General features: G+C 43.9%; 1 protein-coding gene across 1 annotated transcript in view; it reads right to left on the bottom strand.

Moving 5' to 3' along the window:
- The window catches only part of LOC135391659 (TATA-binding protein-associated factor 172-like), a 92,521-nt gene that overhangs the window by 22,880 nt on the left and 47,095 nt on the right, over positions 1-22,546 (bottom strand). The window contains exons 18-28 of the mRNA XM_064621998.1: positions 22,446-22,522; positions 21,211-21,328; positions 20,244-20,510; positions 19,088-19,207; positions 16,704-16,866; positions 9,690-9,796; positions 8,917-9,118; positions 6,875-7,023; positions 6,623-6,775; positions 2,682-2,819; positions 647-798 (exon numbers count right to left, since the gene is read on the bottom strand). Coding sequence (XP_064478068.1) covers positions 647-798; positions 2,682-2,819; positions 6,623-6,775; positions 6,875-7,023; positions 8,917-9,118; positions 9,690-9,796; positions 16,704-16,866; positions 19,088-19,207; positions 20,244-20,510; positions 21,211-21,328; positions 22,446-22,522 — 1,646 coding nt within the window. The remainder of the gene's footprint in view (positions 1-646; positions 799-2,681; positions 2,820-6,622; positions 6,776-6,874; positions 7,024-8,916; positions 9,119-9,689; positions 9,797-16,703; positions 16,867-19,087; positions 19,208-20,243; positions 20,511-21,210; positions 21,329-22,445; positions 22,523-22,546) is intronic.

A 22,546-nucleotide genomic window follows, 5' to 3' on the forward strand; every position in this document is an offset into this window, starting at 1 on the left:
AAGATAGCTTGAATGCTAACACTCAATGCGCATCCCTTTAGCATCGCGGAAAGCGGAGGTTCAAGGCTGAACCTGCCTTAACCTTCTGCCACTGAGCCTGCTTACAATTAGCCACCTGTCATGGTTTGCCTGCCTGAGGGCTGGTTAAGCCAACTCAACAATGTGATAGCACCAAGGGTGATATGTGGATGCCACGAGCAAACCATAACTTTTTGTGTCTGACGTGCAACCTTCTTGCATCCATCATCGAGCTCAAGATGTTGCTGCACATTATGCTGTACTGACTCTAAGCCATGTACCACATACGCATGGTACATGAGTTAGAGTCAGTCCATAACGTGTAAAGCCCCTGTCTGTGGCGGTCACTGCATCAACTACATTGTCTGCCCTTGAGGAACTTTACAATCAGTAGGGTACACCTGAAACTGTAACAGTGTAAATTGTCTTACTGGAGTGTCAACCTTTTCCGCATCCTTTCAAAGTTGATGCTTTCCTACATCTATGACTATGAAAATGTGTACTTGCTGTATGTGCACATTGCAGTAAACCGGGTTGCTTGAAGTCATTATTCGATTTGATATTCCAAATTTTTACTATTCGCACAGTTATAAGGCTCAATCGTTGCAAAATGCAAAAATGCACTTACTTCATCCGCTCTGTAGGTGGTCCGGTGTAGTGAAGTGGGTTGAGATACTTTGAGCTGACAAACTTCTCTACTTCATAGACCCAGTGTCCAGTCAGGGTCGGCGGGCAGATGACCAGCGAAGGCAGTGGCTTTGAGTCTGGCTGGCCACTCTCCTGAAATAAAGCACTAGCATATAAGAGGCTTGTCTATTACACACATAAGAGGCAGCCAAATATGTAGAGAGCCTCGTGTTTAAGGGTTAAATACTTTAGGTAAAGCCAGAAAAGCCCCTAAAGAATCAGAAGACGCGGGCGGGCTGGTGGATGAGATCCAAAAACACGCTTGCCAAAGTGTAAATTCAGCCAATACACAGTACACGGGAGAACACTATGCACTGCACATCTGGCACAGCCGCTATGCGGCTCATGTTAATACAAAACGTGAAAAGCACCATCTTTAATCTTCTACCTGATGTCACCCACTTTTACCCTACATATCCTGGTGCATCTAACCACGAACTACTAGATTATAGCGACTATGTCATAATCGGCAAACCCAATGAGGAGCCTGTCCGCACGATCCGCAGGGGCGTTACTCATCCGCCCGCGAGGTCTACATCACGATTGGATTATGGAAATTTTAATTTTGAACGCGCAGAAGTGGACGTACGACTACCGTAGCAGACGGCAGTAACAACTCCTATGAAAACGCGTAGCATGATGATGTTAATCAACTTGAGAAGGAGGCAAGTCTCGCGGGACAACCACCGCTTGTACAAAAAGATGAAGATAAGCTCAACTACAGAATACTGTAGAAATTGAGGAAGCAATAAACGAGCCAATGAGAAGCGCCACCGCTAGCCTCCAAATGCGACGCTGGGAAGGGGTCCCCATGACATGGTCGCTATAATCTAGTAAGTCGTACACCTAACATAAAACCTGTGAGGCTGTTTAGCAGGTTTCTCACAAGCAGTGGGAAAGTTGTGCAGTGCTCGGAAACCCGAGAAACTGGTAGGTGTTTATGACACTCTGACAACAGACGCGGTTTGATTGTAAATAGTGCAATGGGGAAGGATGTGCCCCATACACAGTCGACATTCTCAAGTGTTAGGGGGACTCAATATTTTTCACCAGAGCTTTGGTGACGCCGACACGAGTCAGGAATCAACTGACAGCTCCCACTCAACAGGACATATAGAGCCCAATGTTTTAGATGGTGAAACACTTTCAAAATGCAAATTCAGCCACCAATAAAGGCATGGAACAGAGGAGAGTGCTAGGCACTATGCGTTCAGCATGGCCAGTCTGCACCTCATATTCATCTGAGATGCTAGACATACTTTTCTTTAAATTATCGCCTTAAAATCAGCTCTTCCGTCCGATATCGCCCGATTTTACCCTATTTTTCAGTTCCAACAAGAAGTTGGTAATTTTCAGAACACAGTAAAGCACACAGATTACGATCTAGGATGCAATAATAACTTCAATTGGAAGACAATTGCGAGTCGCCACTCAAACATGTGTCGACGATTTACCCGTGGACAACATGCATTCTAATGGACAACACAGTTCTGACGGAGGAAACAATATTGACTACGGCACTGGATGACGAATAATGGATGAAGCCGCTGATTTTCAGATGTGCGGAGCCGCACGTAGCATCAGCTGTTATGTCGTTTCATGTTGCTTATGTATTTTATGGCACAATGCTGTGCCAATCTAGAGCTAGATAGAATGCTTTCATGCTCTCAACAAATGAGCATGTTCAGCAATGTCAAACTTACCGATCTACCTATTCTGTTGACGTAATCCCGACAGGCAACCTCATGGAAGTTCATGCATAACGATACTTGTTTCTGTCAACATCGTTATAAATGGGCTCGACTGTAATATGGTTGCAGGTAAAATTCTACTAAAATTTTTACGGGCACAATGAAAAATTATTTTTGCCCCCCATTTTCAGAAAACAGGTCAACCCCAAAAACACAAGTGCTGATGCATAAACAGCACTTTTCGGGCAGCAACATTAAGAAAAGAGGTACCAAAAAGAGTTTAACCTTATAAGCTTGTTCCCTGAGAAAATGATCCTGTGCCAAGATACAGATGGACTGCAACGTCTTTCCCAAGCCCATGTCGTCACACAGAATTCCATGCAATTTGTACTTGTTGAGGAATGCCAGCCAGTTCACACCTTCCTGCATACGGGAAATACAAAGAGATCAACAACAACACAGTGGCAACATCAAACAAGCTGCAAACTCACATCTCTGGAAGTCCTGCTTAATTGATCACCCAGAATATCGGGAGTGAAAGCGTAAAATATTTTGACTGAACAGTGCCTTGTCACTGTGCAATTCAATTTCCAAGAATGGTCGCCTCAAAAAAAAAAAAAAAAAGAAAGGAAAGAAAAAAGAAAGCAGACTAACACAATAGAAATGAGACGCATCTGTTTGTCTGTCTGGCTACATCGGAGGTAGTTCCAATGGATAGTCAGGGTCCAAGATGAACGAACACAATGAAGTACATGCAGTGAAGTTTTCATGCAGTGGACTGCATTCCATCAGGTGAAATGCAGTTCACTGGATGAAAGCTTGTGTCAATAACCGGTTACTGCGTGTACTCCATTGTGCTTGATTTACGAGTGAACGAAACCACAATTTAAGGTGACCATAAAGAGATTCCTGAAAAAAAAAAAAAAAAAAAAAAAAAAAACAAGTTCTCGGCAGAGAATAGCTCTCAAGGAGGATCTTTATCTGAAATGTATGCAATTTTTGCCATGTCACGTTCAACGAAGGCAGAGTTCGTGCTCAAAAAGGCGTCAAGTGGATGCCTGATAACTAGGGGTGTGCAAATCCGAATATTTTAAGTCGAATCAAATATCGAATCGAATGAGGGAAAAAATTCCGAATACCGAATCGAATATTGAATATTCGTGCAAAATTTACAACATGTGACTTTCGCACTAAAAGTTTCCATTTTGTAGCTTATGGCTTTAATGTAATTTTTCTGGCATTAACTGTCACAAAAGGGACATGCAATTCTTCTGTTTAAAGCCCCTACTCTTTAATTTTACATGATAGTGCTTCCTGCTTTTCAGGTGAGCCTTCACTTACTGGAGTACTGGAGTGGTTACCTTGACTTCAAAATTTTATGTCAGGCAGTAGCATGTTATACGGATGAGACTGTAATTGTTTCAGACAACCACAGGCCATTTGTGAAACAAATGAATTGGCATCCTGCCTGAGCTTTGCCATGAACACCTTTTAGTTTCTTTGCACTACTAGGAAGTTGCACTACTGAAATTTTAGACATAAAGGACATCTTTAAGGCACCCTTCTTGTTCGTGGGCTGTAGTGATTATTCAAGAGTCCTAATTTTTTAAAGGCAACCTCACAGACATCAAATCAAAGTCCCTCGTCGGCACCGCTAAACTGCATATGGGAGGTGCGCCGCCCCTTCCGCAGACGATGTCTACAAAACTAACTTTGGATAACGTTATCTTGAACTAAACACCGTCCAGCCTGTGTTGGTCCTGCAGCAAGGGCAATTTCGTAAAGGAGGCTTCACCTCATGCACGGAAGCTACAGGTGAAGCCCACTTTCGGGTTGTATCGCACATATTCGTGGAATAGTCGAATATTCGAAAAATCGAATATTGGATATTCGATTCGCGAATCGAATAGTTCGAGCGTTTGATATTCGATTCGAGTTCGAGAATTCGAATATTCGCACACCCCTACTGATAACCCCTTCCACCCTGCAAGTGGCCTGAAATCACATGCACCATTTGCTCACTCCAAGATTGCACAAAGGTAGATCACCTGCAATGGAGGTCATTTGCTTGTAACGTCGCAACTAGCTTCTCCGTCTCATCAGTAACAATCAGGTCGCAGCAGTCCCTCTTTTTTTTTGCTGTTGTTTTTCATTAACATTTATCTCCGTTATTCTTGCAGGAATGCATTACATAGGCATCCCCATGTTTTGAGGGTCTCTTGTTGGTCCCTTTAAGCTCTTCTTTTCAAGGAGTACGGCAATGCAGACAGGCCTCAGATTGGTTTCCTCAAAGGATATGCCGTGATTATTGGACTAATCGTTTGAGGACACCAATGGGAGGCCGCTCCACGTTGTCAGCCTTATTGAGAGGGAGAGGGAAAGTGTACGTTGCAGTTTCTCTTGTTCATAAATAACGAACGACTCATGAATCCCGTTCCTTTTGTGTTGGTGTCAATGTAACAGCAGGTGCATTATTTTCATAAAAAAAAAAAGGTGCTGCCCCATTTTATCTTTTTCACCAAGGGCATGCAACAGAAATGACAGAAAGGTTCTGACAGGTGCAGTCACCCCTAGGCCTGAAAACAATGCGAGGGTGCAAGTGCTGTCTGCTGTGTAGTCTCCTATTGGGCGTCGTTGGGCTGCACTTCCCACGTAGCTTGTACGCTGTTCACGGTTGTTTGCGGTCGCTATGGCAGCACGTACTGCAGTTGTGGTGCTTTGGATCCTTAATACAGATTCGGAAGAGGCAGCAACTGCAGTCGTAGCGCTTGGCAAATGGTTCCACTACATATATCATGAAAGCACTGCACAGCACTATGCTAACAGAAGCACATGTTTTGCTTGCCATCATGCCTGGTCGATCTGATTAATCCGAGCAATGTTTGAATATTCACTGCTTACTGAAGACTATAAAATAGCAGAAAAAGGCTACACACAAGGTGAAACTGCACTAACTACCGGGATCCTCCTTCTCAACCTCCTCCTTGACAACAGCTTTCCCATTTTCATCAAGAATCTAATATGCGCGCACGTTCCACCGCCACGTTGCCATGTGTGTCGTCTGCTTGTACTGCCCTGCCCCCTTGCACTTACTCTACAGATGGTGCAGCGGTTTGCGGATTTGGTGCAGAGCAGTTTGGTGCAGGAGCAAGTTGCACTGTGAAACGAATACGAAGGTGCAGGAGAAAACAAGCAAAAAAGAATGCAAAGTGCAGGTCTCTCACACCGGGTGCAACAAGTGCAGGAGAAAATAATGCACCTAACAGCATTGACTCCACATTGAGAAATCTTTGTGCTTTAGTGCCGATCTGGGTGTCAGTTTGGTATACAGCATCACAAGCGCTTTTACCACAGACTCATTAATTACCACGTGAGATCCTGCACGCACCATTTATGATCCAATGTAGATCACATCAATTCATTTACCGTAATTTCTAGCCCATAATGCACATAGCATAATGCACATAGCATACCGCAGAGTTTGACCTCCAGGCCCCTCCTGCACGTCACACGCTGTATTTGTTGTCGCGGCAGCAAGTTCTGATCCATAGGTTAGAGGGTTTGTCAGGGACAGCGAGAAACGAGCAGCTTGGCACAGTGAGGTACAAGTTATACTTAAACATGTCGACTTCCCTGACGGATGTTAAACACGGTGCTTATTGTACTAACACTGTGTAAAGCATTATCACGTAATCATTCATCCCAACGCGACGATTCTTCGTTTTCTGAACATAACCACAGATTAGCTGAGCTTGCACGTGTTATATGTAGGGCCTGACTTTTTAGGGTTAAACCCGTATCCGCCCGATACTTACCCCCCGAACGAAATCTGTAAAGTTCGGGTTTAACCCGAATCTACCCGAAAACATCCGGGTCACGTGGCACACTCGTAAGCGTGCATTAAAATAAAGTTTGATAACATTGCTACACATTAGTTCCATGTTAAGACAAATTTTTATTAAACAAAAAAAAATCACCTGAATACACCCGAATTCCTGACGACAGAATATGCCGTAACGGGATTTAACCCGAATACACCCGAATTTTCAAATGAAAAATATCACCCGATATTTACCCCCCGAATTTGGCCAAAAATAAAACCCGAAAAAGTCAGGCCCTAGTTATATGCCAGTGCAATTTTTGGTTGGTGCATGTTAATGGTTGGAAATTAAGGCAATTCAAGCAATACACTGTGCTCCAAGTGCACATTCAAAGGGGGTCTGCACCTGCTGATATGAGCGAAGTTGAGCACTGATCGGGATAGAAAGCTGGAAGTTGTCGGCGTGTTTGGCGTTCATGAGCTGCTCCAGAAAGTGTTTCTCCTCGATGCGTTTTGCTTCCAAGTGTGCAGGTAAATTCAACGGCTCATGTATGCCGCCCTGAAGGAGAAAAAAAAAGTTGGTTTTTAACAACCTACATTGAATGTTGCGCAGGTCAGTTTCCATCAGCGAGTTGAATCAGCGGATAAAAACACTTACGTCGAGAGGCATGAGGCGCACGAGGGCTGCAAAACAGTGGGTGGCCAGGAGGCGGACGGCTTCGTTGTTGTCGCTCATTCTTCCAAGCATGGGAACCACTAGAAACACTATGTAAGGCACCAGGTCCAGCCCAAGGTTATCAATCACACCTGGCATTTACGAGTCAAGGGCTAGTAATGTAACAAGGGCTCAGTAACCTACAATATCTACCATCATATTGTATCTCATGTTTTTGCATTGTGTCTATGTTGTTCTTAGCAGGCTACTGTATATATTGTTGTTTCTTATGCCTGTTATACCCACTCCACCCATGTGACGCCCTCTACAGGGGGTGTTGGGTGTCAATAAATTGAAAAAAAAAGGGGCTTAACCCTCAGCATGTGAAATATCTTAGCGTGTGAAACCAGGGGTGTCTACCAAATCGACGCCTCCAAATTCCCTGACTTTTCCAGGTTTTCACCGACTATTTCGAGGCAGTTCCCTGACCAAAACGAAAAGTTAGCTTGGTACCTCCTGCTACATTTTCATACAGATCCCTCATAAAACAAATCATTTATTGAATATTAGTGAGGCAGCCTTACTTTCCTGCCTCTGAGCTTGTCGTATTGGCTAACAGCTACTTGCAGGCAACGTTGCTGTGGCGTGGCCACTCAACCACTGATTTCATACATATAGTCGTCGCAAATGTGTGAGATTTTCCCAGACGTCAGCTGCATTTTGACAAATTCCCTGACAATCGCGAGTTTTCGAGATGCATCAAAATTCTCCGATAATTCCCGGTTTTGCAGGTTGGTAGACACCCTGGAAACTGAGGTGGTTGCAAATGGTAATTAGAGCCTGAAGTTTTCGGGAAATATTTTTTTCCAAATTCGGGGGGGAAAATCGGGGAAATAAACATGTGCTTTAAATTCATGCAAATTCGGGTAGGAATACTTCCACTATGCAAAATTCAGGGAGAAACCGGGCTCTATTACTCAAACAAGTTGTACTGGTTTGCTGCAAACGGGGTTGTAATTGTGTTTTTCTTGCAAACAAGCTATTGTGCGTTCCTACAGATGTTTCAGTGAGGGCAATTTGCCAGGTAAAAATCGGGTTTTATTCTAAAGTGGCAACCTTCAATTCGGGGTGCAAATTCGGGGAAGGATCCCTAAACCCTAAAACTTCAGGCTCTAGTAATAGTCAACAAAATGTATGTCTTCAATGCACAAAAGTTGTCCATTTGAAAATACAGGCGAGAGAAGGAGAGAAAGAAAAACCATAGGCACTTGATGTTTTCCAAGCATACCTGAGAAATGGCTGAAATGACCTTAAAATGCCCTTATGTCAAATAGTGCCACTAAATATAAGGTAACCTATTCAGTGACTCCAATGGCAAATTAGCTCTAGGCAAGGATGGAGATTAGTGCATTACACGGATGCTTCGCGAAAGACAGCTGTGCGGTGGATGCGGTTTGACAGATTTCCTTCAGTCTTTCCACCCTTCCTTGTCGCAGGGGTTGGCAACCTGTGATGCGAGGTAATCTCGACACCAATGGAAACGATCCAACCAGTCAGCAAGGTATCACTTTTCTTGCTCAGTTATCGATTACTGGGCCCAGAAATGCGGAGTTTTTCGGATAAATCTGAATTGCTTAAAATTCTACTGGTGTACATTTTTTTGATAAATCCAAAAACCCAGAACCCTAGAGTTAATTCAGTTACTTGTAAATTCTTACTGAGAAAATGTTCAACAACTCTAATTAATATTTCGCTTTTCCGAATGAGCAGCTGCTTTTTGAAGTCACGCAGAAATACGTATGGAATACCAAACTATGGCGTCTAGACAGTAACAAGCTGTGTTTTAGGAAACCACCAAATGGTCATTCAACAGTAATTTTCGTAGTACAGTGAACCGACTTAGTCCCTACGTAAGGCTGCAATTTTATACAACGTGAATATGATGCACATCCTCTATAACAAATTTATTTTGTTGATTCCCTAGTTTCGTTGTAAAGGAGTTCGACTGTTGTTGATCAGAGAGAAAAACCCAATGTTATGGATACAGGCAATGGCTTCGATGGCACCTTGACGTTGAGTATCTGCATGCGAAGCCCCGATCCTGCCTAGCACCTCCCCAAGGATGAGGGTCATAGTGGGGACAGTTAACACTTTGCTCAGCATGCCCAGACAACGAGCAGCCATGTGGCGTACCGCTGTGTGACTGTGGTCCAGTGTTACGCACAATGCTGGGAGCACTTCTGCTACCTGAAACACACAAAGTGCAGCCAGAAAATGCAGTGCATTCAGAGAGAGATATTCCCATTTGTTGGTGGTAAATGCAGTATGTTAGAGCCTTGTAATTTTGGTGTCAGACCCAGTAAAACCCATCTTATCCCTCCCCCCAGGTTTGAATCATCCTCACTTGAAGTAACCCCCCCACCCCATCCAAAAAAAAAAAAAAAATTAAATAAATAACGAACTTCAAACAAACATGCCAAAATGCAAATCCAGCCACCAATACTGGCACTTGATGTTCATCCCACGTGTGAGAAACAAGTTCTTGAATCTTAATTACAGCTGAAAATCTGTTGTTCCACCCAATATCGTCCAATTTTACCTAACTTTCCTGCTCCTAAAATAACACTCGATTTTTGCCCTTCCTCCCTCGATTTAAAAACAAAAGTAAAACCCCAAAACACAAAAGCTCTATGTGTGACACGTATGCGACTGTTCCAAGGAATTTCTTCCAAGGATAGAGCATACATAGCTGATGTGACAGCAACCATATTCGTCACTCCACTTTCTAAAACAGCACGAAAAAGTTTTTAATTTGTACCTTGGAATGGAGCTGCAGGTGCAAATTCGGACCAACTACTTCCAAAAGTTGAAGTCCTGTCACAAGCTGCTGAGACAATTCATCCTGGTTTCTTGCTGTTGAGTCAACTGGACAAGTATGTTTCCAGAGATTAATAATTTTTACAATCACTACAAGCAGTCCTTACTTTAAACGAGCAACAACAACAACGACGACTTTGTTTTGGCAATGATGAGTGAAAGTGTGCAAAATTTTCGCTTGCCCGTCCAGCGTATTCTCATTTATAACAACGGCGCTTGGCAGAGAGAGGAGGCGTTAACTTTCAACAGGCACTGCAAGTCGTATTAACAGGAAAACAGCAGTGCGCGAACGGACGCAACTTAGACGAGAACGTGTAAGCACTAAGGTGCACAAGATGTCACTGACAACCTCATGCAAGACAACAAAAACAAGGAATCAGAAGACGAACGGTCGTTACAGATGCGGAGGTAAGCATCGCCTGCCATGCTGCACTTTTCCGGACTCCACTGTGCGCAATTTTTTACACAAAGAGGAGTATATGGAGAGAGTTTGTTTCTCGAAGAAGAAACATACAAAGAAAAGTAGACAGACCAAGTGGACAGGACAGGCCGTACAAGACCCTCATGGTCTATAAGAACACTACGAGTTAGTCAAAGTTCACCTGAATGGCCAACCCATATGGATGAGAGATTCGGGTGCCAGAGTTAAACCTCGATTTAATGAAGTCTCCATGCAACGAATTTCTCCAAGTAACTTTTTTCCTGTAACAAGTTTCCTGACAGCCGTGTTGTTTAGCTTCGGTACAACGCAATCTATTCAGGTGACCTGTTTATCTAGAGCAGAGCACCTAGATTTCCGCGATTCTGCGAAATTTCACGGAATTGGCTATGTCTCATGGAATACAGTTTCCTGCAGAATCGTCAGTCTTTTTTGTGGAATATTCGGTGTATTATAGAATTATAGGCATTCCTTGGCTTGGTGTTACCACTCTGCAAGTTGGCTTCACCTCAAGCTTCCTGGAGTGTCACTTTACATCAAATTAGGTTAGTCTCGGTTAGTTTGTCATTGTAGGTTAACTATTTTTCTATAGCTTTCGCACTCATCAATGCGCCGTCATACACCACTAGAAGTTTGTCAGTTCCATAGACATGAGTTGCATGTGCATATCCCCTTTTCGTTTATCTGCACAAACCCTGTGTAAGTATCTCTTACGGTAAACTTAGATTCGCTTATATACTTCTGTTCGTTTGTGTGATCGTGGGAGAATGCTGAAACTTCGTTTTTTTATTGTTTTCTATTGCCCGCAGAATACCACAGAGATGTAAAGTCCCACTTCGCAGAAAATTTTATTTTCCGCTGCACAAAGCTAGGGGCTTTGCGTATAACGAAGGCATTTGACCCGAGCTCTCCACGTTATGAAGCATCCCGTGTGGAGAATTGAGAACAAGAGCATACCTTTTGTTCTGCGAACGTTTTGTGCGGAGCCCCGATTTATCCAAGGCCAAAAGGAAAGAAGGCAAGGGGACTGCGCCAACACGCTCTGCCCTGCTTCCCCTTCCCCATTTTGCAGGCCTCTTCCCTCTTCCCGTCTTCACTACGTGCATTCTTTCTTTTTGTGTGGCGACTTCCACATTGTGACATTATGGTGCTTGCAGACTCTGGTCACGTGTGCAAACGGAAGACTCTTTCAATGGATGCGAAGGTGGGAATCACCAACGCCGTGAGTAGCGGCGAAAAGAAGAAGGATGTTGCTGCAAGGTATGGCATTCCAGCAGATACGCTGTCTACGATTCTGAAATCCAAGTACAGCATCCTTGATGCTGTCGCCTCAGGAGCCAGCACCACACGGAAAAGACAAGCTCAAGCTGACAATTTACGAAGACATGGACAAGGCAACCTTTACATAATTCATGGGGATGGTGTCGAAAAGAGTTCCATCTACTGGTGCCATTGTTCAGCGTCAGGCACAGCCCAGCGTTTCGGGCATTCAAAATTCACGATCACAATCATCTGGTGAGGCGCGATTTCGGGCCCTGCTACGAACTCACGTGAAGGTCGATATGGCATATCAGTAGAGCCTGAAGTTTTCGGGAAATATTTTTTCCTGCATTCGGGGGGTAAAAATCGGGTAAATAAACATGTGCACTAAATTCATGCAAATTCGTGTGAAAAAACTTCCAGTACGCTAAATTCGGGGAGAAATCGGGTTCAGTTATTCAGACTAACTGTAGCGGTTTGGTACAAACGGTGATGTAACTGCATTTTTCTGCCAAACAAGTAAGTTAGTTCCTACGGACATCCCAGTGAGGGCAATTTGCCGGGTAAAAATCGGGCTTCACCCTAAAGAGGCAATCTTCAATTCGGGCTGCAAATTCGGGGAAGAATCGGGTAAAACCTTAAAACTTCATGCTCTACGTAAGGTCGATCATTAAGGCCATGGGTTTTCTGTGATTCCTCAAAATTTCACGGAATCTGGAATCCATCGCGTAATCCTTCGTTTGGCACGGAATTTCACGGAATCGCTTATTTTGCTCGAAATATTGTGGCGTTTACGCAGAATTCCGCAGAAATCTGATTGGGTCGGCGGACGTAACTGGTACGATGTCGACAGCTATGGCGTATTCCATTGGGCGAGCAGATTTTGCCCCGCGCTGGGTGGGGTTTGAGTGCATGCGCCCGGCACGGTGACGCGGATTTGCTTCATCAATGGAATGCTAACAATAGTTCGACGTACAAAGCACGCGATGCGCATAGTGCGTGAGCCCATGCTTTCCCGGGTTAGCTTTGGTCTCGTGGGTAAAAAATTATTGCTCTTTCGAGCAAACGTTTTGCTCTTGCTCCGCCAATGAAACATTCAGCGTCTGACACGATTCTGCCAATGGAACAGTTTTTGTCCCTTCCTGGGGCAAAAATTTGACTCAGCTCTGCCAATGGAATGCGCCATTACTACGACGTTCAGCGTCGCAGGAGAAGTATTGCACGCTCACGTGAAATAACATTAGATAAGAGCGCGTTCCCAACTGCTCCAAGTTACAGGGACCCTTCTACATATTTTCTCGCGTATTTTGCACCATCGGATAATTTGCGCATCGCATATTTTTTTTAGGACACGAAACCAAAAAATCCCGTAATATGCGCAACCGTGTTTTCGTGCGCGGATATCTGGCACGCGAGTCTCAGCGACCGTGGTGATTACCTTTCGCAACGCCAACTGTGCTACTGAAGTTATATTGCGGTGATTTTGTCTGATTTGCGCGCACCTTTGAGTGATGGTCCGCTGACGCAATGGACAATACTGTCACTCGAACTACGGAACACGGAAAGAAACAATGGACCCAGCAATTCTTTCCGCAAACCTTACAGCATAACATGACAAGTTTGGGAACATAGCGTGCTTTCGGTTCCCAAGAGCGGACTAGTGGCGTCTTCCAGCAGCGTCTCGACGTATTTCACCGGTATATGAGCGGTAGTGGGCCGCCGTTTTGCCTCCAGACCGCCGGCAGTTGCGCGGTACTTGGGTTCTTCTTTTGCGCTTGCGCAATGCAGTGAAAACGACAGTATCGGCCGTACAGAGAGCCTATATGACCCGCATACTAAAATTTTAAAATTTTGCGTCGTTTGAATACCGTAACAAACGTTCCCGCGCAAATTGCTCACCCATAAATCTTACTATTTTTAGGGAGAAAAAGTGCGCAAATGATGCGAGCAAATACAATAATTGAGCTTTGAAACCGAATTAGGGTGTTTGCTCAGAATCTAGCATCTATTTCGATCAAGTATTTGCCAATTCCTATAAACTTTGCAGACGCTGAAATATCTTTTAGCAGGTATAAAATGATTGTAGCTGACAACAGCACTCGCTGTCAGAGGAGATCACAAGGTATCATGTAATGCTGAAGTTTATAAAATACATTTTGTACCCACATTAACCAAGAAAATAGTGTTTCCCGCTTCAAGCAGCCACTGGCTCCTTGCCGCGAAAAATCGCGGAACTTACAAATCAGTGCCGCAGAATTTTGAATTTGCCGCAGCAGAAAACCAAGGGCCTTATCGATCATGCCACGTATTAGTGCACTCACCGCCCTTGTAAACAGAGCAGGTGTGATGTTATCTGGTGAGTGCTTTCAAATGCTGAACTTGCACTGTTCAGGTAGCTGTGCCGTTGAAATGAGTGTTTCAGAGTTATGGTGCCTGCAGCGCTCGACACTCTTCGATGGGTGATGCTTTGCACAACACGCAACTTATTCTTTTTGTAAATGGAAGTCAGAGCAAGCCTTAGTGGTGATACAGACAATTATCAGCCTGCCTCTTAATAAATATTCTTTCACTTGATTTCAACACAAAAAAAGTATTTCTGTTTTTTTTCACACGAAAGTACGTCCATCACTTCTCAGTCTATCATCCCATTCTACCAGGTTTAGCAGGTCCTCATTTTCAACCAGATATTTACCCCCACATTTTCACAAAAAATAGAACCTGGAAACTGAGGGCCCTAGTTTTACACTAAGCCAACACGTGTCCACAGTAAGTTATCACCCTTGTTATCCTCTAACACTTTTCTGACCTTAGTTGCCTATGCGCCATTAAAACTCCAATCGTCATCCAATGCTTTTCGGTCAACAGAGCATGCACACACAAACACAGAAAGAAATCCTCCACACTTGTAACAAATGACAGCAACATGTGATTGGCTGGTTTTGTCTTGCACTGCGCACCAGCTACCAGATTTATTGCGCTGCAATAAATCTGCACAAATTCAGTTGCATCGAAGTTAGGAATATTCGGATGATGGATGCCTATAATGCAGGCCCTTATGAGGCACTTCTGGGGGAACATAATGACAGAGTAATGATATTACTTAATGAAAGTACGCGCATTAGCAATGCATTACTAACCACAAAAAGTTAATGAGCATAGTGCATTACTTCTGAAAAGAGTAATGGATAACAGCAATGCATTACACAATGAAAGTACAGTAAAACCCGCGGATAACAATATCTCATACAGTAGAATCTCGATGATACGATCACGGATTATACGAATTTCGGGATGATACGAATTCTTTTCCGGTCCCCGCCAGAATGCCTATTCTTCCCATGTATTACAGTTCGGATGATACGAAAGCGTTATCTTGCCTTTACGGATGATACGAATCAGCCAAGGGTGCGACAGAGGTCGTTCCCCCGTGACGCGAGAGCGCGCGAGTCATGCTGCTGCGTCTTTCGAAAAAGGAGGCCGATTCTCACCACGAACTCCCTTACATCATGTAGCGCAATGCAAGCAATGACTTTCCCTTTGGTCGTGGTGGTGGTGGTGGAGATAGGATCAAAGGAACTGAACGGCCCGGAACCTTATCACCTTATCTCTGTTTTGACCTTTTTACCCCCTTGCAACAATAAACCGCGAAGCGTGTGACATCGCTGTGGCGAAAAACAGCGACCACAACCCCAGAACACGTGGAGAGAACATATCAGGACAACTTGTGGCAACATTACGTGTCACCATTCCGCAAGTCGGCTTCACCTAACACCTGCGTGCTTTAGGAGAAGCTCGCTTTAGACCACCGTCGCGCGACTCGCAGGTGAAAAGCACGTGCTATGTCTTTTGAATCATCTCGCGTATTTGGGCAGCATTGGCCAAAAACGGAGACACAAAAGCGTTACAACCGATCTCTTTCATTGACAGTAACGGAAAATGAACAGTCACTGTCTATTCTCTTGCCTCAATTTTTATTTTGGTTTAATTCGTTTGATACGAATTTTTTCCGCGACCCCGTGAGATTCGTATCATCGAGATTCTAATGTATACTGTACTGTATAGTATAACGATATACTGTATAGTATAACGATATACTGTATAGTATAACGATATACTGTACTGTATAACGATATCCCTCATAAATCGATGGTTTATGATTTTACCGTAACAATATAGACTATTTCTATGGGGAAACGACCTGCGTACAGCAATGGACACCGCAGTTCCGAGTACTCGTATAACGATGTTGGACGCTGTCCCGTGCACGTAACCTCGTGGTAAAAAAAGCCACGACAAGATACAGTAGAATCTCCATGATACAATTCTCACGGGGTAGTGGAAAAAAGTTTGTATAATCCAAAATTCGTATCAAAAGAATTAAACCAAAATAAAAATTGAGGCAAGAAAATAGACAGCGACTGTTCGTTTTCCAATACCGTGAGTGAAAGAGGTCGGAGGTAATGCCTTTGTGTATCCGTATTTCGCCAATGCTGCTCAAATTTGCGAGATGATTCAAAAGTCCTGGCACGTGCTTTCAGCCCGCGCGACAGTGTTCTAAAGCGAGCTTCTCCTAAAGCACGCGGGCGTTAGATGAAGCCGGCTTGCGAAATGGCGACGTGTCATGTTGCCCTGATATGTTCCCTGGTTCCCTCCACGAGTTCTAGCTGCTGTTGTCCCAAGCTAATGCAATGTCACACAGCTTTGCGGTTTTTTTAGCATCTGTTTCTGTTTCTTTTGCTACACGCTGGGTGGCGCGTGACTCTTCGGGAATGTGCTATTTAGGTCAACACTCGTCTAACGATGTACCCCGTATAACGACGCAATTCGTGATTACCGTCAATATCGTTATATGCGGATTTCATTGCAATTTCTTCACCTCTGGCCAAGACTGTAGAAGGTGAAGCCGGTTCGAATCCCCGCACTGGCAGTGCTGTCTCAGGTTTTCCATGGGTTTTCTGGCAGACTTTCCAGATAAACGTCAGCACAGTTTTCCCTGAAGAAGGCTCCAGATGCATACCATACTACCCCCCCCCCCCCCCCTCACTTCTTTCTGCTGTTCTCTCTCCATCTGTCCACGTCTAGACGCTGCTGGTAGCCACAGTTGCTTCGTGACACTAACACGAAATTAAACAAAAAACAGACTAACAGAGGTTTACTGCTGCTGCAAAATTTTTTACAAATAGAATGGAAACTGAGAGAAGGACAGTACTACACCTCGATGGCGCAAATGTGCGTGTGGAGCACTTTTGAACTTACTTGTGTTTTCCCCTGCAACATGTTTCCCATTTTGTCTGAGGGCCTCAAAGGCTATCTCCCAGAGGCTCAGCAACTTCTCGGGTAGATTTTCGCCCAAGTAAGACGCTGCATAAGACAAGGCAATGGTTGCACCACGTCGCTGAATCTCATTTGCATGCTGGGTCTGGAATGCCAAAGAAGTTTTATTTTATGATTATGCTGATATATTTATTCCATTGATCGTGGTAGAATGCACTGGAGACAAGCACTGACACAGACAGTGCCAGTCTTGTCTTCAGCGTGCTCTACCATGATTAGCTTCAGCCGATGAGTTTAGCAGTCACGTATTGACAACCGCACACGCAGCGTGCAACAAACTACGTATTAACGAGTAACATACTTTCGCCGCATGTCTCGAAGTGCAGACAAGAACAGAGAACCTTGGTGCGTAGATAGACTTTTAAAGCTCAGGAAATGGGAGAGGGGCCGTGCCAAGGCTACACTCACAGCCCCATCACACATAAACATGACACACACCACATTACACATTGTACACCTACTAGCTCTCGTAGTATATATGTAGAGCCTGAAGTTTTAGGATTTTACCCGATTCTTCCCCAAATTGAAGGTTGCCCCTATAGCGTTTTGTATGGAAGTAACCTAATTTCAGGTGTAGCAAATTTTAATGTCCTCCTCAAATAGCCAACCTTCTTCAGCGCTTTGGAACAGATCATTTCTTTCATTAGTTTGAGTAACTGAGCCTGATTTCTCCCCAAATTTGCATGAATTTAGTGCACAGGTTTATTTACCAGATTTTTACTCCCCAAATTTAGAACAGAATATTTCCAGAAAACTTCAGGCTCTCTATATATTTACTACTCCTCCCCATTTGCAGTAAACCCATAGACTGAGAAGTTACCCGTCAAAAAGAACTCGTTACAAGTTAAGTTACCGTGTGCAAAATGTAACTAAGTTAATAACGAAGTTCTTCAGCCTGAAATGTAACTCGAAGTTACTGAGTTACTTAACGGGTTATTTCCGAAGTTACTTCAGACACAAAATAGCATTACGCGGGTGCAGCGCGCGTGAGCAGTTGAGTTAGACCTTGAGTTGCCTGCGGAGGAGTGCAACACGCATAGATCGTTTTCGTTGTCCAACAATATACCTCTCCCTGTTTGTAAACAAATGACGTCATAGTGTTCGACAGTGCCAAAATTTGGTAGAATTGAACTACGTCCGAAGCTAGAGGTGAACAAGTCGCGCCCGAAAGCCACGGTCTTGAGGGGATTAAGATATGGTCCCTTAAAGAGACGCGACCCTCGGTCCTACTTTTGTTTCAATGGGAGGCAGCGAACAAGTACCCGTTTGTGTAACCCAGCCCTCTCCTTCCGATTTGTTTCGGTTTCAGTCTGTCTACCAATGTGATGATGACGTTTCTCTGGTAGAGGTCTATTCGAACGCTTTACATCTTACTCCCTGTGGGCGCACAATGGTTCAGCTTCATTTCAATCGCAGAGGTTCGTACTTCCTGAACAAAATACTGCCGTTGATTGAATATCGCGTTTTATGGCAAAAAATGCCATGAAGGAACAGGAGAAAAAGCAAGAAAATATGTGGACGTGAGTGAAAAGCGGGTTAAAAGTAACTTGGAACTTAACTTAAGTTACTTTGGCAAAGTTACCTGAAAAAGGAACGAGTTCCTCTGAAAGTTACCACGGCACAAAAGTACCAAGTTAAGTTACAAGTTACCAAAAAAAGGAACTGAGTTACAGTAACGAGTTACTTGTAACGGGTTACCTCAAACTTTGAGTAAACCTATGTTACAACCAAATGATGTTCTTTATTTTTGTTTTTGCAACTGAAGATCTGCATTTCCACCCAGGTTGACAGCTCCTGAAATAAAACCAATTTTAACCCCCCCCCCCCCCAAATTTTCATATATCATAAAACCAAAATGCACAAAGCCCTAAGTATGCAGAGGGCCTGGTGTTCTCAGGTTTTATTTTGTTTTGAAAATGGGGAGATGACAAGAGAGTTTTATTTCTGGAGCCGTAATATACAGTGTAAATCCGGCGAAACCAGATGTAAAAGCAGATTTTCGTGTGGAAAAGAAAAACGAGGACTTCCTGCATTTTAGATCAACACAAGAAGCGGAACTGCCACGCTGAATGTGCAGTGGTTACCATTCTTTTCTGCTCATATTGGTGGTTTAACTGGCACATTGCCACGTTAGTTTGTGGGACTTTTCATGTCTGACCCCGAGTGATTATTATGCAAATCATGGGTAAGAACAAGTTCTACCGGCCTTAACCGTAACGCACAAGGCCCAAAGTATGCACCTCTCACTTGGCTGACTAGAACATTCTGCAATATGTAGAGTATCTGTTCAAATAATGCAAGGTCACCTCGTCATCAGCCAAACACTGCGTGTCTTCTGTTGCCCCATCAGTGGGCGGAGTTCCCTGCAGGGAGTTCTTGCGTGCTGCTACAGAGTTTGCACGACGGAGCCCGGCTCTCTCTGCAGACTAGAAAAATTACATTTGCTGGTAGTAACCAATGATAAGTTGTTTCATCATGATACAAGTCAAGTAGAGCCATGGGCATTGCTGGGGGGTGGTCTGCGGATTAATTCTTCCTACCTGGGGGTCCTCAGTTTCGCTAAAATCACGGCACACCATATTTAAGGGAGCATGGAAGGGCTCTAAGAATAAAAAAAAAAAAAAAAAGAGAGGAAATGTCAGTAGTAGTAGAAACTAGGATTCCACATAAAATGTGAGAGCTGCGTGTAATCCTGATGCGAGAGCTTGCAATCTCTTGAGTCAGATAAGCTCGCTTCCTCAGCTACCAGCCTACTACGTCATGTCACGTCCAATTAGAGAGGTGCACATCCTCTTTTTCCTTCGTTTCCTTTTGCAGTTGCATTTGCTCTCGTCACTGGTCTGCTCAGTGGTTTGTCACACGCCACGCGCCAGACACAGACAATCCTCGGCAGTCCATAAAGGTGCCCGTACGATCTGATGTTGCAACAAACAAGGAGGAGATAGGAGAGATTGCCATCACTACGCTCACTCCTGTTCCAAGTGCCTTCCATGCTCCCTTAATGTCTTAGTAGTGACCGTCCAGCTCGTACTGCGCTAAAAGGTTGTTGGGATCGCCAACTTGGCTCAAACCCACTACCTTGGGATCAGCGGCTGGACGAGGTACCAAGGGACCCCCACTAAAGCCAGCAAAATAAAATTACCATTTCTGTAAAACTCCTTAGGTTTGAGAGAACACATTACCTAATCACAGCGGCTGTAGTACATGACAACTGCTATACTTTGCATTATTGGAGCATAGTCGGTTGAACCTATATCTGCACACAACTCATGCATACGTGTACTTCGAATTTTTTTTTTTTTTTCATTTTCTTGAATTGAATTTCGAATTTATCATAAATAGACATGGTGGGATCTCTCATATAACACACTCTGGAAGGCAAACACATCCTGCCTCATGAAAAAAGTGGGAAAACGTTGCAATTTATCCAGCCACTAAGTGCTGCTATTGAACCTGATTTACCTTTTGCATATTTGCAAGCGTGAGAATCCCATCAAACTTGCTTGGCGTATGCAGTAATGTCGTGGCTGTTGCAACAGAGTTTTGACGCTGCTGTCGCTGCGTTGCCTCCTCTGCATTGCTCTCTGTTGGTCCACTTTCAATGCGGGGTGTGAATGACGCGTCAGAGCAAAGAAAGGCAATTAAGTTGCGCAATACTTTTGGGTTGGGACACGGCTGCCGTTGCACACACTGCTCCAGCAGAAGAACCAGATGCTCAGCAGAAGCACGCTGTATGACAACAGAAAGAAAGGGGGATGTTTAACCGTGTCAGAAAAACAATGTTCACCGTTCCGCTGAACATAACACATGCAGGGCCTGACCATTTTCTGGTTATATGATTCTGGCACACATACTAGTTACAGTCACACTCTAATAAAATTTTCAGCAGACATACGTAGAAATTGCTACTAAATAGGCACTACAGTAAATCTCGGTTATAACAGCCCCACTTATAACGAATTTCTGGTTATAATGAACACATCGCAAATGACCGTCAATATTTAACCCAATGTAAGGAGACCCCATTTATAATGAACTTCTGGATATAACGAACAGTATTCACTTGACCGTTGAGTTCATTATAAATGAGATCCACTGTAATTATAAAATTTACTACAGTTTACATCGCTGCGTTCTCCTGTGAGGCTGCCTCTATAATTAGGGCCTGACTTTTTAGGGTTATACCCGATTACACCCGATATATAGAAAACCGAAACTCAATCACTGTGAAATGGTTCACTGCAATTGGATATATATATGGATAGCCTACATCCAGAGGCTCAACAGCAAGGCCCTTCTGACCAAAACCTCTTGTTTCTGTGTCATCCATATCAAAATATTTATCAAAGTTATGATTACTACATTCTAACACTACTATCTCAACTTTAAATGGAAGCACAGAAGGACACACAAGCAAATCAACACTCACTTGTAATTGTTCATTCTCTTCCTTCTTTATAGACTCCATGAGGGGGCGGATCACAGGATTCAACTTTTCTGGCAACCAATGGAGAGACACCAAGAAACTTGCGAGGGATGCTTGGACCCTGGCACAGGGAGAATAACCAGTGTCAAAATCATTGTGATGCAACGACACAAAAATATAGGACACATGAATATGGCATTCAGCATAGAATACAGCACCACTTTCAACACGATTATCAGGTGAGTGCTTCCTTAACAAACTGCTCTAATTTGACAGACTTTCTAGAGTACTAGTGACTCCATATGAATTAAATGAGGACCCTTAAATTTAAGGGGCACAAATGAAGGACAGTACAGCACAAAGCATTGCACATGTACAATCATGTACATTATCTCTTGCCATTTTAGTCCGCAGGCAACTGATGTGACACAATGGACCATTTGCATGAGCAGAGCGCATGCATGGCTCTCGTGCTGGCTGAAAACAGCCGGAACCATTGCTACGCTAACGCTACTATATACCACTTTCCCGTTCCTGGAATCTTCCCGTCAATGAGTGACGCTACGCTTCCCGGGTTTCGGCACCAAAAATGTAGGGAAAGGACCCAGGAATGATAATTAACAGCTTTAATGCAGAATGGCTGCACTACATTCAGCAAGCGCAAGAATCTTCTTCTTCAAAGCAGTGGGACACAGCTTATTGGTCTGGCATGGAATGGCATGGCGGGTTCCAGGGAAATGTCGCATACACCAAACGGACACTCAAACTTCGTACAGAGAGAAGCAGCAGAAACAGGGCTCGAAACCTAAGATAACAAACCCACTCAGAAAGTGAACACACACAGTACGCTGGAACGAAAGACACAAAACCGAAATCGGGGCACCTCCTTGCGTTCATTTGTTTTCAGCCAGTAGCAGACGACATTCGAGAGGGCGCCACATCTCGCGCAAATGGTCCATTGCAAAATGAGTTGCTTGGATAATTGACTGCTGCCCAACACGACATCTACAGCGGCAAAAAAAAAAAAACTTTGTTTATCGTTATCACCATGAGCTTTGCATCTTCTACATGAGCACTCTTACATTTAGATGCAAACTGGTTTTTAAACGTTGGGCGGTCGACAGTACGGTGGGACGCTTATGATATAAGGATCCACGAAATTGGGAAAATGTGGCACATACTCTACTCACATATTTTATACATTTATACAAGTTGATAAATCTTGGAAAAAGGCTCACATTATATTGAGGGACAGTTGGTCCTTGCCTGTCTGCATAGCTGTCCGGAGCACGCATTTGCGCTTTTCTTCCAAATTCTAGAAGGATTAGAACAAGAAAGA

The sequence above is a fragment of the Ornithodoros turicata genome, chromosome 4 (genome assembly GCF_037126465.1).
Source record: "Ornithodoros turicata isolate Travis chromosome 4, ASM3712646v1, whole genome shotgun sequence".
NCBI lineage: Eukaryota > Metazoa > Arthropoda > Arachnida > Ixodida > Argasidae > Ornithodoros > Ornithodoros turicata.